The sequence below is a fragment of the Colius striatus genome, chromosome 1 (genome assembly GCF_028858725.1).
Source record: "Colius striatus isolate bColStr4 chromosome 1, bColStr4.1.hap1, whole genome shotgun sequence".
In the NCBI taxonomy this organism is placed as follows: domain Eukaryota; kingdom Metazoa; phylum Chordata; class Aves; order Coliiformes; family Coliidae; genus Colius; species Colius striatus.
This window is the reverse complement of record NC_084759.1, coordinates 138,177,269-138,192,522: the sequence shown is the minus strand read 5'-3', so window position 1 is coordinate 138,192,522 and position 15,254 is coordinate 138,177,269. Positions and strand designations below refer to the sequence as shown.

General features: G+C 37.7%; 1 protein-coding gene across 2 annotated transcripts in view; it reads left to right on the top strand.

Annotated features, from left to right (window-relative positions):
• Positions 1-15,254, top strand: part of AEBP2 (AE binding protein 2) — a 50,606-nt gene that overhangs the window by 20,944 nt on the left and 14,408 nt on the right. For both annotated transcript variants that reach the window (XM_062009391.1, XM_062009401.1), the window contains exons 3-4: positions 968-1,075; positions 8,797-8,983. In XM_062009391.1, the coding sequence (XP_061865375.1) occupies positions 968-1,075; positions 8,797-8,983 (295 nt within the window). The remainder of the gene's footprint in view (positions 1-967; positions 1,076-8,796; positions 8,984-15,254) is intronic.

Below are 15,254 nucleotides of genomic sequence, written 5' to 3'. Positions count from 1 at the left end.
TATTAGGAAGCTGGGTTATCTATGTATTATAACAAGTACGTAGCGCTGCTGTGGCTGATTTTTTGTTTTGAAAATACAATCTTCTGAAGATTGAGGTTTTTTAATCTCTGAAAGAAAACAAGAAACACAAATCCAATTAGTTTCCTGCGGTTCTGAAAACCTGTGTTATGGACAATGCTATTCCTGTGGACTGTATTTTACTGCTGCAAATTAGGGCTATACCTCCCATCACACACAGACCTGTTTGAGGAAATTCTAATGAAAGACAAGTTCATTGGGCTTTTTCGCTCTCTCAGTTAGATAGACACAATGAGAGGAGAGAGAAAAGCAGCATGAGTTCTACTCCCCTTAATACACTATTGTGTATGTGACTGATCTGTACACTTGAATCACAAAACACCCATTGATTTTGAATCCTATAAGAAATTGTAACTTTCTTCATCAAGAATTGTGTATAAGGTCCTAACTAGAGGTATACAGTATTCCATAATACAAAACTCTGGTGTCTAACAAACCGCATTGTAATTAAGAGTTTCATCTTTCTCATGCTCAGAGAATGAAATTGTTAATTGCTTAAGAGAGTAAATGATTTTGTTTCTGTATCTACTTTCCAGAAAATATATTTGCCATTTTAAAATGTTCCATCTCAATATCTGGTGTATACAGATACTGAGTGCAAACACAAATTCTTTTCAGTGGATGCTATGGCTCTCGATAGAGTTTATCTGCAAGAACATATGGGGTTTTTTGATATTTTATTCCAGTGACCTACTTTTTTGACCACTTGTTGTAATTATTTTTTCCTTGATGAGAAGTGTGTTGCAAAATAAAGGGTTATTATTCAAAATTCTTTGAACTACTTTGTGTTAGGAAAATGAGCTTCTTTGCTAATCTGATTTTTTTTTAATTCTGTTGGTTTTTTTTTTTTTTTTACATGTTTAAACTTACCACATTTTTACTTTATTAGGTGTTTGTTTGCTTGTGGAAAGGTTGCAAAGTATATAATACACCTTCAACAAGTCAAAGTTGGTTGCAGAGGCATATGCTGACACACAGTGGGGACAAACCTTTCAAGGTAAGGTTCACTGTAAGAGATATCATCCCTTATTTTGAGAACAATCCTATTTATTTTTCCTGTACAATCTATTAATTGAAAAATACTACCCCAGGAGGATTTCTTAACAAGTATCCAGTGGGCTGAGCCTTCGTCTTTGCAATAATAGTGCCAAAAGGTCTTGTTCTGTTACAAAAACATGTGAAGATACTGTTATTTCTTCTCTTTGCCTGTTTCTTTTAATCTGTAAACGGTAGGGGAATGTAAAAAGAAATGATGTTGAAGTTCATTTTTGTGTGTTTTCCAGTTGAACCACTTACACTGTAACAGTGACTTATTTTGCCTCATGCTTTACACTTTCACATTACACTTTGGATCATGCTTGATGTGCACATTCTGTACTTGAGTGAGAGCTGGTTTTGTTGAAAATGCAATTGACACAGTCAGTGACTACTTACAGTTATCATCGCTGAGAATAATAAGTCAGGAATACAGGACCATTGAACTGATTATTTCCTGCATAGTATTTTCTAACTTTCTCTTTCTTTTTCCCCCTAATCTGTACCTGCAATTCTAGGTATAGTAGTGTTTATCATTCCCATATCCACCAATCCGTTATTAATGAGTTGCTTCATCCTCTTATGGATACAGTTGGGGCAGTTCATAGCTGTCAGTCCTGGATCACTTGATGGTAAGTCCCACCCACACTACTTCAGACTGAAGTTCTTCCATGTAGGATATGAGAATGAATTAGGTGTTTGGTTTGTTGGTTTTTGGTTTTTTTTAAATTTAGGTAGTATTTTATGCTTTCTCACCTACCCCCACCACTGAGTTTTAGTCACTTTTTCTCCCCTCTCATCTCTTTCAGGTAATATTGTCTGCTTTAAAAAAAATAAAGTATTTTAAGGCAGTTTTATTACTAAAAAGCACTTTCTGTTTCAGTGATGTTTTCCAGAATCTACTTCTTCTGCGTAGCTTATAACAGTAGCTGTGACAGAAAAAAAACCTAAACTCAAAACTTAGAGAGTAAAAAGTAAAACTTAGAGAGTGCAGTGCACATGAAAAAAGTTTTTAAAGTAAGGTTAGACTTTTTTCCATGGTGAACTGTGTAGTTTAGTCAGAAAATTTCTGACACAGAGCAAATAACATCAGGAAAATTGCTCTTGAGGTTATCGTGTCTTTTGTTCAAAGTAGTCAAGTTAGCATGTCCTTGGAAGCATAGCATAAGGATCATAGATCCCAGAAGATTTGCAGATATGATTACTCTAGCAACTGATCTGATCTTAAATGCTAATCGCTGAATTCAATTTTTTTAAAGCCCAATCATCAGAGAAAACTTACACCTTAGGTCTTTTCATTTTTTGAATTAAATATTTGATATACCTGAAATTATAATGGCAAGCTTTGGTCTCGAAGGAAAGTATTTCAGTAGGGTAATTTGTATAATTATTTGGTCTAGTTAAAAAAAATATATAATTTAGAGACATTGAGCTTAAAAGAGGTAAGCATAGCTCAAGAAATACCAGTAGTACTTTTGAGTCTGGCAGAGTTATCTAGGAAACACAGTAAAAGCTGGTGTCCCCTTTTTTTTTTGGCTAGACCAGTTACAACTAGAGCCCTAAATTTGAAACAGTTGGTTCTGACAGTAATCATCTTGTGTAAATACGTGTTATTTCGCCAGGTGATTTTCTATACTTTCTGATCATACTAAGGGGAAGAACAAAACCCAGACTAGGACTGCAGCAGTTAATCATCCTGGCTCAATGTGTGTCACTGTGTCACTTCAGTGTCTTTTTTTTTTTTTTCTACTCCTACTGTTGTGTTTAGTCCCTCTGTTTGTTTTTTATCTCTGTATTTCTCAATCTCTTCCTGGGGTCTTTGAATGGAGGATAATTGTAGTCTGAGTAGAATTTCGTAACATCTTTTGTTCCCCTGTCATTTATGCTGAATATAGGCTTCAGGGCTCACATGCAGTAGCCAAGTATATAAGTGTCTGTGATAGCAACCTATTAATTAGCTAGCCTCCTTTCCTCACTTCTTTTACAAGCTTATGAAATCTACTGTGTGATACAAAAACATTTCAGAAAGTGTTGAATATTAGTCTTGATTGGTCCAAGAACAGCCATTACGAATTGTTTTACAGCAGTCGTTAAAAAATAGAACATATGTTTCCATTTGGTACATTCAGCTGTTCTTATAAATCCTAATTGCTCACCTTTTAGTAAAAGCCATCTTTTTCAAGTCAGGGTTGGATTAAGAACCTTGTTCTCAATAATTACTATTTGAGTTCTAGCATAACAGGAAGAAATCATTTTAGAGAACTTGTTGAAAATATCTAATCATTCAGTGTTTTAATTTAAAAATAAATGACTGTCAGGATTTTTTGAGGAAAGCTGTAAAAGGCAGTAATGGAAATGGCATAACTGCATGCTGCTGTTCAGGAGCTTTTAGGAAAGACAAAGTTAGCAAGGAAAGTAGCAACTAAAAGCATGCTAAATGCACTTTTGTAAAAGTAAAGAAATACTGTAATTGTATAATTAACAGAGAAGAGTAATAAATATATGTCAGGTTGCTGTATTATATTTCTAGTCAAAGTAAGAGACAAAACTGTATTATGAAAGTGAAAAGCAATTGGGGACTCTTGGGTATAAAGCTCTCCTTTGCATTGGACCTAATCTGCTGACGGATGTGCCCCTGTCTTGTCACCTTTTTGCTTGCAAGTGTACTCTGTTTTTGTGGTACACATGGTGTTGGCTTTTGATTAGGCTGTATCCAGCTGTAAATGAGCTGCTGTGCATTCATATTGAAAAGGCTTTGTGGCTTTACCTGCCCTGTCCTTGCATTCATATAAACTAGCTGATTGTAGCTCATTTGTCACAAAAATTAACCCACTTCTAAATTTAAAAAGCAAAATGTTTCATGTTTTCAAAACTTTCTCCTGCTTGTTTATTTATGTGGTTTAGTGTATTTCCCATAGCATTAATATTGTGTCATAGGAAAGGTAAATTGCCTTAGCAATACATATTTTTTAATATCTATTCCAGACACTTTGTTACACTAGCTCCTTTTTTTTTAAATGGGACAATTTCCTGGTAGTGTACATCTAGCTTGTAAGAAGGAGACATTTTGTATCTGAGTCATCTGCTGAACTAAGAAAAAAAAAAAAACACACACCTTAATTTGTTGGACAGAATTTAGGACCTCAGTTCTCTATTAGTCATCATATTGCTTTTCTTCCTTTTTTCCTCTGTTTTTAATACTGATGGCCTTAGTTTCCATGTAGATTTAATGGACAGATTTTATGAAGTTCTTTTAGTTATAGGATGTCTTTTCAGTTAGTACCCACTATCCTCTCCACCAAAAAAAAATTGTCCATTAAATGAAATACAGTTACCATTGCGGCTAGTTCCCAGTTGGTAGTCAAATGTGATTTCTGACAAGTAGCATGCTTTTCCAATCCTACTTTTGGTAAGCACTATTTCCTAGAATGTTTTTTTTCTCATCAAGAAGAATAAACAAACTGGTATTATAGAACATATTTCTGGTTGAGAACTTACTGGCCTTCTTTGGCCCCCTATTAGGTATTTTTAAAGTTACACTGCTCCTCTTAGTAATCTGAAGTTCATTACTCTTGTGCCACTGGAAGTTTCCTCTGTGTTCTGTGGCAGTCTGATTCTAGCCATCTTTATTTTCTTTTCTTTTTTGTTGATGTAGACATTCATTTAATGTAGCTCTTCTCAGAGTGAATAATTATTTCTCTGAAGCCATTTAGTATGCTCATGTTTCTGTATGACTTTAAATTGAAAGTTTAGAGAGAAAAAACTAAAAAGACTATTGATTTTTAGTTCTGCTATTACATGGTGGAATGTTGTGGAGTATCGTCAACACATAGTGGTGGTCCTGTCACGGGTTCAGTAACTTAACCCTTAGGTTTTTAAATGTTTTAGAACATATAGACAGGTACATCTAGAGGAATAATCTGAGTTAGAAAACTGAGGCTGGTACCTCTTTGGCAAGCTGAGAAAAAGTGAATGAAAAAATTCTAAAATTCTTACTTGTCCTAAACTTGACTATTACAAACATTTAAGTATTTGAATAGATAACGTGCTGTGGCAGACTGCATTTTCCAATGTGGTTTCTGGTGCTAGGTGCCATGTCTTCTTGCTAAACAAGGCGTGGAAAATTCTTTGAGGAGTGGACAAGCAGTGAGCAGAAAACAATGGGGGAGATTTTATGTAAAAGAATTGCATATGGCAGTCTTCTTTAAATATAAGATGGCATGTGGGTATGCTACCAACTGCTTTTACGTACTGATTTCACTGGCTATGCTCTTAATAAATCACTTATGCAAAGTTTACTCATGTGGGGTAAATGCTTTCAGTAATCGTACACAGGTTCATTAGAGGCTTTTATCCTTTGTTTAAAGGTGGGAAGAAAGTGCTAGCAAAATTTGGTGCTCAATTCTACCACCAGAACTCAATTCTACTTCCACAACTCGTTAAGGCATGACTACATGTGGTATGACTCTCAGGAGAGTAACACTTGTTGAAATCTAGAAGACACATCCAAGCAACTTCAGGCCTCGTTCAAAGTTCGTGTCCGTTTCTCTCTTGGCAGGATATTTTCTATCCATTAGGGCATTGCAGCTAGAAAATGTAAAGACATTGTGCCTGAACACTTACGTGTGGAGACAATAAGTTGAGATAATAAGAAGGTTTATTCAGATGTCTAAATTATTACTTTTAGATTTATTGTAAAAATTCCACAGTAAATATTCTGAAAAGGAGATTTGGTTATGTTTGTATTTCTAGATACATTTGTATCCTGTTATGTTAGTCACTGGTCATTGCAGCCCATTAATAATGGTGGGTATGGGTACACTGGAGAAATTAAACTTCTTACGTGTTGACTTATTTTCTCTTGAAGTAACATATCCACCAATCCGGACCCAATCTATCATGTTTAAAATTGAATGCAAAATTTTGAGATTTTAGGTTTTTGAGGAAAAATGGTTTAAAGCTGTGCATAATAGTTGAGTTTGATTTATTAGAGGCCCTCTAGATCTGTATAATTATCTGATGGAAAGCTGATTTGGTGTGACTTACCGTCCAGAGATCCTGAAGTGACAGCCTGAACTGCTCCTTTATCTTTGGAGAGAAGAGACTTTACTCGTTAGTAACGGATTGCTGGATATATTATTTTAGAGAAAAAAAAAGGAAAAAAACAGGTAAGATTTTTCTCCTCTTCTACTATTTCCTGTCTACTACAAAGACATTCTGTGTCATCTTTGATACATGAACTGTTATTTGATGACATGATTAGGTAGTCTCAAACTACACAATATCTGAATGTACTGTTTTCTGCAAATACTTCATACTGTGGCTGCAGACTATAAATAGACTTTCTGGAAAAAGATCATTTTTAGTTACAAGTTGCATATATTGAAGAATTAAGGATGCTGATGTGGGGCTGATGTAAAACAAGCAGAGCAAGAAAAATAAGTGGTAGCTTCTGTAAACAATTTGTGTAGAATGTCCGTGTTTTCTTTGAACACATCTAGACAGAAGTGAATATATGACATTGAATCAAAGTGCAATTTGTTGTAAGCCAGTATATCCCATCTAAAAAGAAACAGAGTTAAGTCTTAGGACGTTACGTTTTAAAGAGTTTTAGAAATGTGCCTGACACAAAGTGTATGTGTTATTTTCAGAAAGTATTGCTTTTCGATATTATAGTTTAGTGAACTTGGGATACGGGAATGCATACACTGTACCAAGACTTTAGATTATTTTTTACTTACAGCAGGCATTGGCAAGACAGAAATTTTAATTTCTCACTATCATTGAACTTTAGGATATAAAGTTGTTTGGAGTTTTTTGCACTTTTTTTTTTCTGTCAGCATTTGAAGGACAGAAAGAGCTAGAAGCTGACGTCAGGAGCACCTTAATAAAAGTTAAACCTAAATTTAGATTTAGTTGCTTAGTTTAGTTTCATGAAACTACTCTTATGGGCAAGATAGGTATTTCAGGGACTTAACTGGAGAATAAAAAAAAAGTCTGACCTAATGTGCATATATATTTTACCCGTATCTGTTGATCATTTGATTAACTTTAGTACAACTAAATGGGTCGGATTGGATGGGACTTAGAGCAACTTAATCTAATAGATGTCCCTACCCATGGTAGGGAGGTTGGAACTGGATGATTTTTAAAGATTCCTCCCAACCCAAACCATTCTGTAAGTGCAAATTTTTAATCTTCAGTATCAATTTAAAGTACTATATATTGCATTTAAGTTATAATGTAAATTAGATCAGGTTTTTGAGTGTTTTGAATTTTATAGATGTGCTGGAATTTCTTACCTTGTAAGTCACTATAATACAAGTATACAATATTGCTATTGTCTGAACACAGGAAATGATAGGATGAGGTAAAAAGCCATAGATGGGTTTTTGGTGAAACTCTTCATGAGTCTTAAGATACTTGTTTCTCCCTGTCTCCTCCACCAATACAATATGAAGGATCCTAAAGGTTTTAGTAAGGCAATTATATGTTTGTAGTTAGCATAGCACTTAGGGAAGTTTTCTAACTTCCTCATCAGTTTTTTTTTTCCCTTAAAAAAAATCTCTTCATGGAGCTGTCTCAGTTTGTTGTGAAGGGAAGTGCTAGAGATACAGATGGAAAAACTGAGAAGGAGGAGGAGGGACAAAACAGCTATGAAAGAAGGGGAACTTTCCAGTGGTTTTGAGTGGTAATGGGTTTTTTGCTGCTATCTCAGCTCATTTGCCCTTCTACTGTTACCAGTATTGGAAGAAAAATTGATACACAATACATTGCAGCCAGTGATGGAGCGCATATCTTAAAATCACTTCTCTATTACCCTTGTAAGCTCCTAGCACCAGACAAAAAGTTTGTGCCTCCTTTACCCACGGGATAATTTAAACACTCGTTTTGCAAATTAAATAATTGTAAATATAAAGGAAATACTTATTAAAAAACCCAGTTATTATTGTAGTTAGTGCTAGGTTAGTTGAACATATCTTGTGATTTCTGTATTCCTGCCTAATTATTGTTGGATCTTTTAGTATTTTTTTGTTTGAGAAAGAGAGGCCATTCTCTGTAAATAAGAACTTTCTTAAATAATTCTGAAATAATAGCAGCATATCAAAATAAATATATAAATGTTAATAATGCTTCTAAGTTACTGAAATTAAAGCTTTAGACAGAACTGTAAGGAAATGGTTTATTTGCATCATATAGTATTTAGAAAAAACTTAAATTTAATGTGGATAGGGATGTATTTTTTTTTTTTACACTTCTGTCTTGTCACAAGAAAGGAGGATGTTAGAGATTACTGCTACCAAATGCAGAAGACTGGAAAGCTGTTGAGAAATACAGAACAGTGCAGTATTTTGAAAGACAATGGGATTGTGAAGGGGAAAGTTCTTCAGAAGCATTTTTTTTTCTGTGGGAAGAGTTTGTCAGTGTATTGCTTGAGATTGGTTTAATGCTGTATGATATTAGAGAATGTAATATAGCATAAAAATTATTATACTGTAGAAAAATTGAGTTATAAAGTTCAGATGATGTTTCTGATTTTCTTTTTAAGAATTGTATGGTCATTAAGAATTTGTCTTCTTTTTAGTGTGCTGAGCCAGAAAAGTCAAACTGAAAGATCTATCAAACTTCTAGAGATGAATGCTGTACAGCGCACTGATACAGTTCTGTTTATTTTCTCATTAGTGTGTAGTTGGTGGGTGCAACGCCAGCTTTGCATCTCAGGGAGGACTTGCCCGTCATGTGCCCACACACTTCAGCCAGCAGAACTCTTCAAAAGTTGCCAGTCAGCCAAAGGCCAAAGAGGAATCTCCATCTAAAGCTGGAATGAATAAAAGAAGAAAGTTGAAGAACAAGAGACGCCGATCATTACGTAAGTATTACTGGAAGCAGAAGTTCTTGGAAGTTTTGTCTCAGATAGGAAGTTCCTCTTCAGTCTGAGATTGTCTCAGATAGGAAGTTCCTCTTCTTTGCAGATGTGAGTCTGAGTAGGGTTGGTGGTCCTTTAGCATTATAGTGTTGGCATCTCTTGTGATGGGAAGAAAAACAATTCCATATTCTGTTTGTGTTCCTTTTTAGGGTAAAGCATTGATGGGTTCAGTAGAAAAGATCATTTTTTCTTGTGAGCAACAGCTTGAGTTTACAATTTAAAGATGCTTTTCATTTTAGCTGCTTTTTGCTTACTAACTATATTATTGTTGGAAAATATTCTGCTTAGTGATGATGACATATGAAGTTCAGTACTGCAAACAGATTGCAGATTCATATAAATTAGAGAGAAATGCATATTATAAGCTTTCTTTCAAGCACAATATTTTATTAGCTTAATGACGGTTTTATGAGCATAACCAAGATCTAATTTTGGGCAGATTTAACTTGCTATGTTTTTTTTTTTTTAAATCTTTCTTCACACAGTTGGTGTTTGTTAATTTTGTATGAACCAAAGTTCTGAGAAGTGAGATTTATAATTTAAAGTGAGGATTGTTTTCTCTGGCAAGTGATAATCATTTACCTACTACCTTTTCCAGTCTATCTTGATCCAGTTGTTCTATTCCTGAGTTATTCTTGCATCAGACTAATAACTATGTCAAATTTATACAGATACTCTAGTGTACAGAAATGGTTAGGAAAGACCAGGCAAGTTTTTAAACTTGCTCTTGATACAACTCCACAGTACTGAGCTGATTATTTACTTATTTTATACTCTTACTATGACAGCCGTATTTCAGAGTAGACATCTAAACCCATTTATTTTTTTTTCCTGCTGGTGTGTCAACAGCTGAAGAAAAAACTTCCATTAGTTTTTTACCTTGCAGTATTGGAGAGAAGCAAAAGAGTAAGCGGACCTATTGTATCTCATACTGTCCACAGAACTAGAGCTCTCTTCATAAGCTGGCAATTATTTCACTCTTGTCTCATGGCTGATGATAGGATTTTAGTGATGGTGTGCCAGAGAACTTGTGTTACTTGGCTGGGTTAGGAGTCGTAGTGTTATTTTTCCGGAACTCTTCTATGGCAGAACACTTCAATGCATTGATCTTTCTTTTGCAATTATTCAATTAGCAATTCATATAGTATCGCAACAGTGGGTGCATATAGTAGTGGTCTTAGGCAATTGCTCTATATCACATTATTGTGATTATTCTTACCTTAATACCTCACCTGTGTTTTAAAGGATTGAGATTCATGATGCAATGTTTATATTTATGCCTTGAGAGTAAAGAAGCCTGTCCTAGGAAGTTACAGTATCACTTAGCATTCTGAAAAGTTTATTTCCTGTGTCTTTCACGCTGTGACAAATTTGCAGTTCAGTGTTAGAGGAGCCACTGTGAACTTAGTTACGGGGCTTCCCCCCCCCCCCCCCCTCTTTTTTCAAAAATGCTTGAGTGTTCTTAAAATACATATGAGCAAATGATGTAATTAAACACATCTTAGAAGTGTAAACTTTGAGAATTCCTGTAATTTTGACAGTGATTCAACATTCAAAGAAAGTAGAAAGCTATTTCTGTTCTTTCCAGAATTTGACTTTCAAAGAGCTTTTCTTCTTACTCTAGCATTCTTTATAAATGAGAAGGTTCAAGACGGGAAAGCTGATCAATGAAGGATTCTGTGGTCACTTTGCAGTATATCTTTAGTATCTCTTAGACTTAATGAAAGAGAGCCTTACTTGAAATAGTTGCAGGTTCCTCAAGAATCATCTTGATTTAAGTGTGTTACTCAGACAAAATTTAGATGTCTAAGATGGGTCACTTCAAAATTTTCACTTTCTGAGATTCTTGAGTTGCAGCATAGCTGATTTAATGCATCTTAATTCAGTTTTTCCCCACAGCATATGCAGAAATAATTTTTCAGTTTGGCAGTTCATAAGTAATTAATGAACAGTATTGAGTTACAAAGTTTCCTCTCAGAGCTTTCTAGTTAAAACTTCAAATAATCTGCTCAACAAAGATGTTCTAGTCATAATGAGAATTTATTGCAGAATTCTTGAATGAATCTATGGCAAAAAATGTAAGTAGTAAATATTATAGTAATCTTAAAGACCTGACTCTACTTGAACAGTCTTCTGTCTTGATCAAGAGTTATGTAGGAGGAAAAATGACAGCCTCTTGAGACAAATGCAATTCTGGCTGCAGAGTTCTGCCTTAAGGCAAAAATCATCTCTGAGCTAGGAACTGACTACTGCGATATTTCTTCAGAGGATATGTGACCCAGAAATGTATCCAAAGTAGACGACATTTTCTGAAAAGATGAAGTTTTGGTAGCTTTTCGTTAAAACTGTGTGGATTACTGTTGATGAGGTGAACTTGATAAAGGGCTGATAAAATTTTGCTTCTCTTTCTGTTTCTTAGCTTAGTTTTAGTTAAAGAATGAAGTGTGCAAATTTCTGTATTTTGTCTTTACAAGGAATTTACAGTAAGACTATGTTAGTTACATAAGACTTGGAATTTCATTTGATAGGCTACTGGTATGAATATTTTAATTTATTTGACTTGAGTAACGTATGTGTACTTGCAACTTGTATTAAGCAAGATGAAACACACCTTACTCTGAAAATAGTTTTGAGGGGATAGATTTTAAGATACATAGAAGACACAACATTCACACTCAATAAGGAATAAACAAAACTACTCATGTGCTTTTGACAAATTACACCCTTACTTCTGCATCTGTTGAATATTACCCAATGGTAGATACTGAAGACATTTGGTGTATAAAACCAAAAGCATAAGTTTGGGGTTGTCTTTTCCTTTCCACCCTCCCTTCCTTCCTTCTTCATGTTTATTTCTAAAATATTTATATGCTTGCATCACTGACCACCTGCAGCATGAGCTGTGAGTCTGTTACCACTCACAATGAGAAAACATTTCAGTGAGATGATTGCCTAATTGGCAGTATCCAGCTGAGATGGAGTAAGGACAGGACATAATGTACAGATGAATGCTTAAAAACAATTAGTCTCAGGAGTGTAGCAAATACTAGAGGGACTTGTAGTTTGTTTTGAAATAATAGAGAAATAATCTTGGTAGAAAGGAATACAGCAGTTGTTTTAAATGAAATCAACAGAATCACTGTTTTTGCTGAGTACAGGATGATAGATATATAGTTATGTCATGGTTTAGGCCCATCCAGGAACAAAGGTCTACAATCAGCCATAAGTATCAAGGGTCTTTGGAATGCCTTAAGGACAGGGAGGGCTCACTCACCGCTTATGGTCCCAGGCAAAGCAGACAGGACTGCTCAACTTGGGGAAGGAAAAAAAAACCATCTGCCTCTAGACAGATTAACTAGCAACATATACATATATTAAATAACAAAAATACCCAACCGGAAACAGTACGGAGTAGGTGTCCTGGTTTAGGCCCATCAGGGAACAAAAGACCACACTTAGCCTCAAGTACCAAAGACTTGAGGATTGCCAAAGGGCAGGGAGAGCTTAGTTGCCACTTAAGGTCCAGGACAAAACAGACCAGGCTACTCGGCTGGGGGAAGAAAACAGAAAATAATTTCATGCAATACCAACTAAAACATAACCATAAAACCACAAAACATAACCAAAATAAAACAACACAGAGTGATACAATGATGAAGAGTCCGACCAGCCCTTTAAGAACACCTTCTTCCCACCCTTGCCCTCTTCCCAGCCTCAGAGTCCTGATCCTGGTGTTTTTACCTCCTTCCCCACTGAATGGCCCAGGGGGGCAGGGAGTGGGGGTTTCAGTCAGTCAATTTCTGATAGCTTCTGCTGTTTGTCTCTCCTCAGAGCAGGTGGGCTCCGCACTCATCCTCCCTGCAAGTCCGTGGGGTACCTCACACACATGGCAGCCTGTTTATTCCAAAGGCTGCAGCTCCTCTCTGCCTCTCATGTGGGTCTGCTCTGCGGTGCGCAGGCTCTATGGCACAGCCTGTGCCATGGCTGCCTTCCCACACAGTCCCTCGCCTGTTCGGATGCATTCACACAGAGCTGCTGGTGGCTCTCAGTCCTGCCATGGCCCTGCATGAATTGCAGGGGTACAGCCTGCATTCTCACCACGGCTTGCAGAGGGATCTCTGGTATGGTGCTCCTTCTTCCTTCCTCCTTCTCTGACTGTGGAGTCCATGTGGTCACCTCCATGGTCACCTCTTACACTTCCTACCAGCACTTCAGATTCCCATCCCTAAATAGTGATGGCAGAAGCACCAGATTGGCCCAGCTGGATCGGAGGTGGGTCTGAACCCAGGAGCCAGGGGAGAGTCCAAAAACGTTTTACTGGGTCTTCACTGCAACCCCTTCCTCCTGTTACCAAACAAAACCTGCTCCTTACTAAACCATGACAGTAGGGTGAATGATGAAAAGTACAACCAGCCCTTTTAAAATCCCTTACCCCTACCCTTCCCCTCTTTCCAGGCTCAGGTACTTGAACCTGGTGTTTTTACCTCCATCCCCCACCCCAAACAGCTCAGGGAGGCAAGGAGTGAGAGTTCAGTCCTTTTTTCATGGCTTCTGCTGCTTATCTCTCCTAAAGGCAGCCTGGCTCCTCAGTGACCTATGCACTCCTCCTATGCACTACGTGCTATTCTTAAATAGTGATGGCAGAGGTGGCAGATTGGCCTGTCTGGACTCTGAGTGGGTCCACCTGGAGCTGGAGGAACTTTTGGAAACTTTTTACAGGGACCAGCGCTGCAACCCCCTCATCTCGATACAGAGCTCAAACAGCTCCACACAAACTCATCACAAGCTGATAATGAAATACCAGCTCCATTGTTTTCAAACAATCATGGGGGACAGGCGAGGTGCCTGAGGACTGGAGAAAGGCCAATGTCACTCCAATCTTCAAAAAGAGTAAGAACAACAAGAGTAAGAGTAAATACAAGAGTAAGTCTGGGAAACTACAGGCCAGTCAGCCTCCCCTCCGTCCCTGGAAAGGTGATGGAACAACTCATCCTAAATGTCATCACTAAACATCTGAAGGAAAAGGTGGTTATCGGGGGAATCAACATGGCTTCACCAAGGGGAAATCCTATTTGATTAAACCTTCTATGAGTGCATAAATGGCTGGCTAAATGAGGGGAGAGCAGCGGATGTCATCTACCTTGACTTCAGCAAGGCTTTTGACACTATCTCATTGTCTCTCATCTCTCATCATCATCTCTCATCACACAAAGCTCAGGCAGTGTGGCTTGAATGAGTGGACAGTGAGGTGGATTGAGAACTGGCTGAATGACAGAGCCCAGAAGGCCAGTGAAGTTCCACAGGGATCAGTTCTGGGGCCAGTCTTGTTCAACATCTTCATCAACGACCTGGATGAGGGGACAGAGTGTACTCTCAGCAAGTTCGCTGATGACACCAAACAGGGAGGACTGTCTGATTCCCCAGAAGGCTGTGCTGGCATTCAGCGGGATCTCGACCGGCTTGAGAGTTGGGCAAAGAGGAAGCTCATGAGGTTCAACAAGGACAAGTGCAGAGTCCTGCATCTGGGAAGGAGCAACCCCATGCACCAGTACAGGGTGGGGATTGACCTGCTGGAGAGCAGCTCTGCAGAGAGAGACACGGGAGTCATGATTGATAATAAACTAAACATGGGCCAGCAATGTGCCCTCATGGCCAAGAAGGCCGATGGCATCCTGGGATGCATCAAGAAGAGCGTGGCCAGCAGGTTGAGGGAGGTTCTTCTCCCTCTCTACTCTGCCCTGGTGAGGCCTCATCTGGAGTCCTGTGTCCAGTTCTGGGCTCCTCAGCTCAAGAGGGACAGGGAAGTGCTGGAGAGAGTCCAGCGCAGGGCCACCAAGATGATCGGGGACTGGAACATCTTTCATATGAGGAAAGGCTGCAGGAACTGAAGCTGTTTAGTCTGGAGAAGAGGAGATTGAGAGAGTATTTTAATATTTACAAATATCTAAATGATGGATGTCAGGAGGTTGGGACATCCCTTTTTTCTATGATATTTAGCAACAGGACAAGGGGTAATGGGATGAAGCTGGAACACAAAATGTTTCACTTAAATATAAGAAAAAAATTATTTTACTGTGAGGGAGAGGGAGCAGTAGAACAAACTGTCCAGGGAGAGTGTGGAGTCTCCTTCCTTGGAGGTCTTCAAGACCCTCCTGGACATGTTCCTATGAGGCCTGATCTAGGTGGACCTGCTTCTGCAGGGGGGTTGGATTAG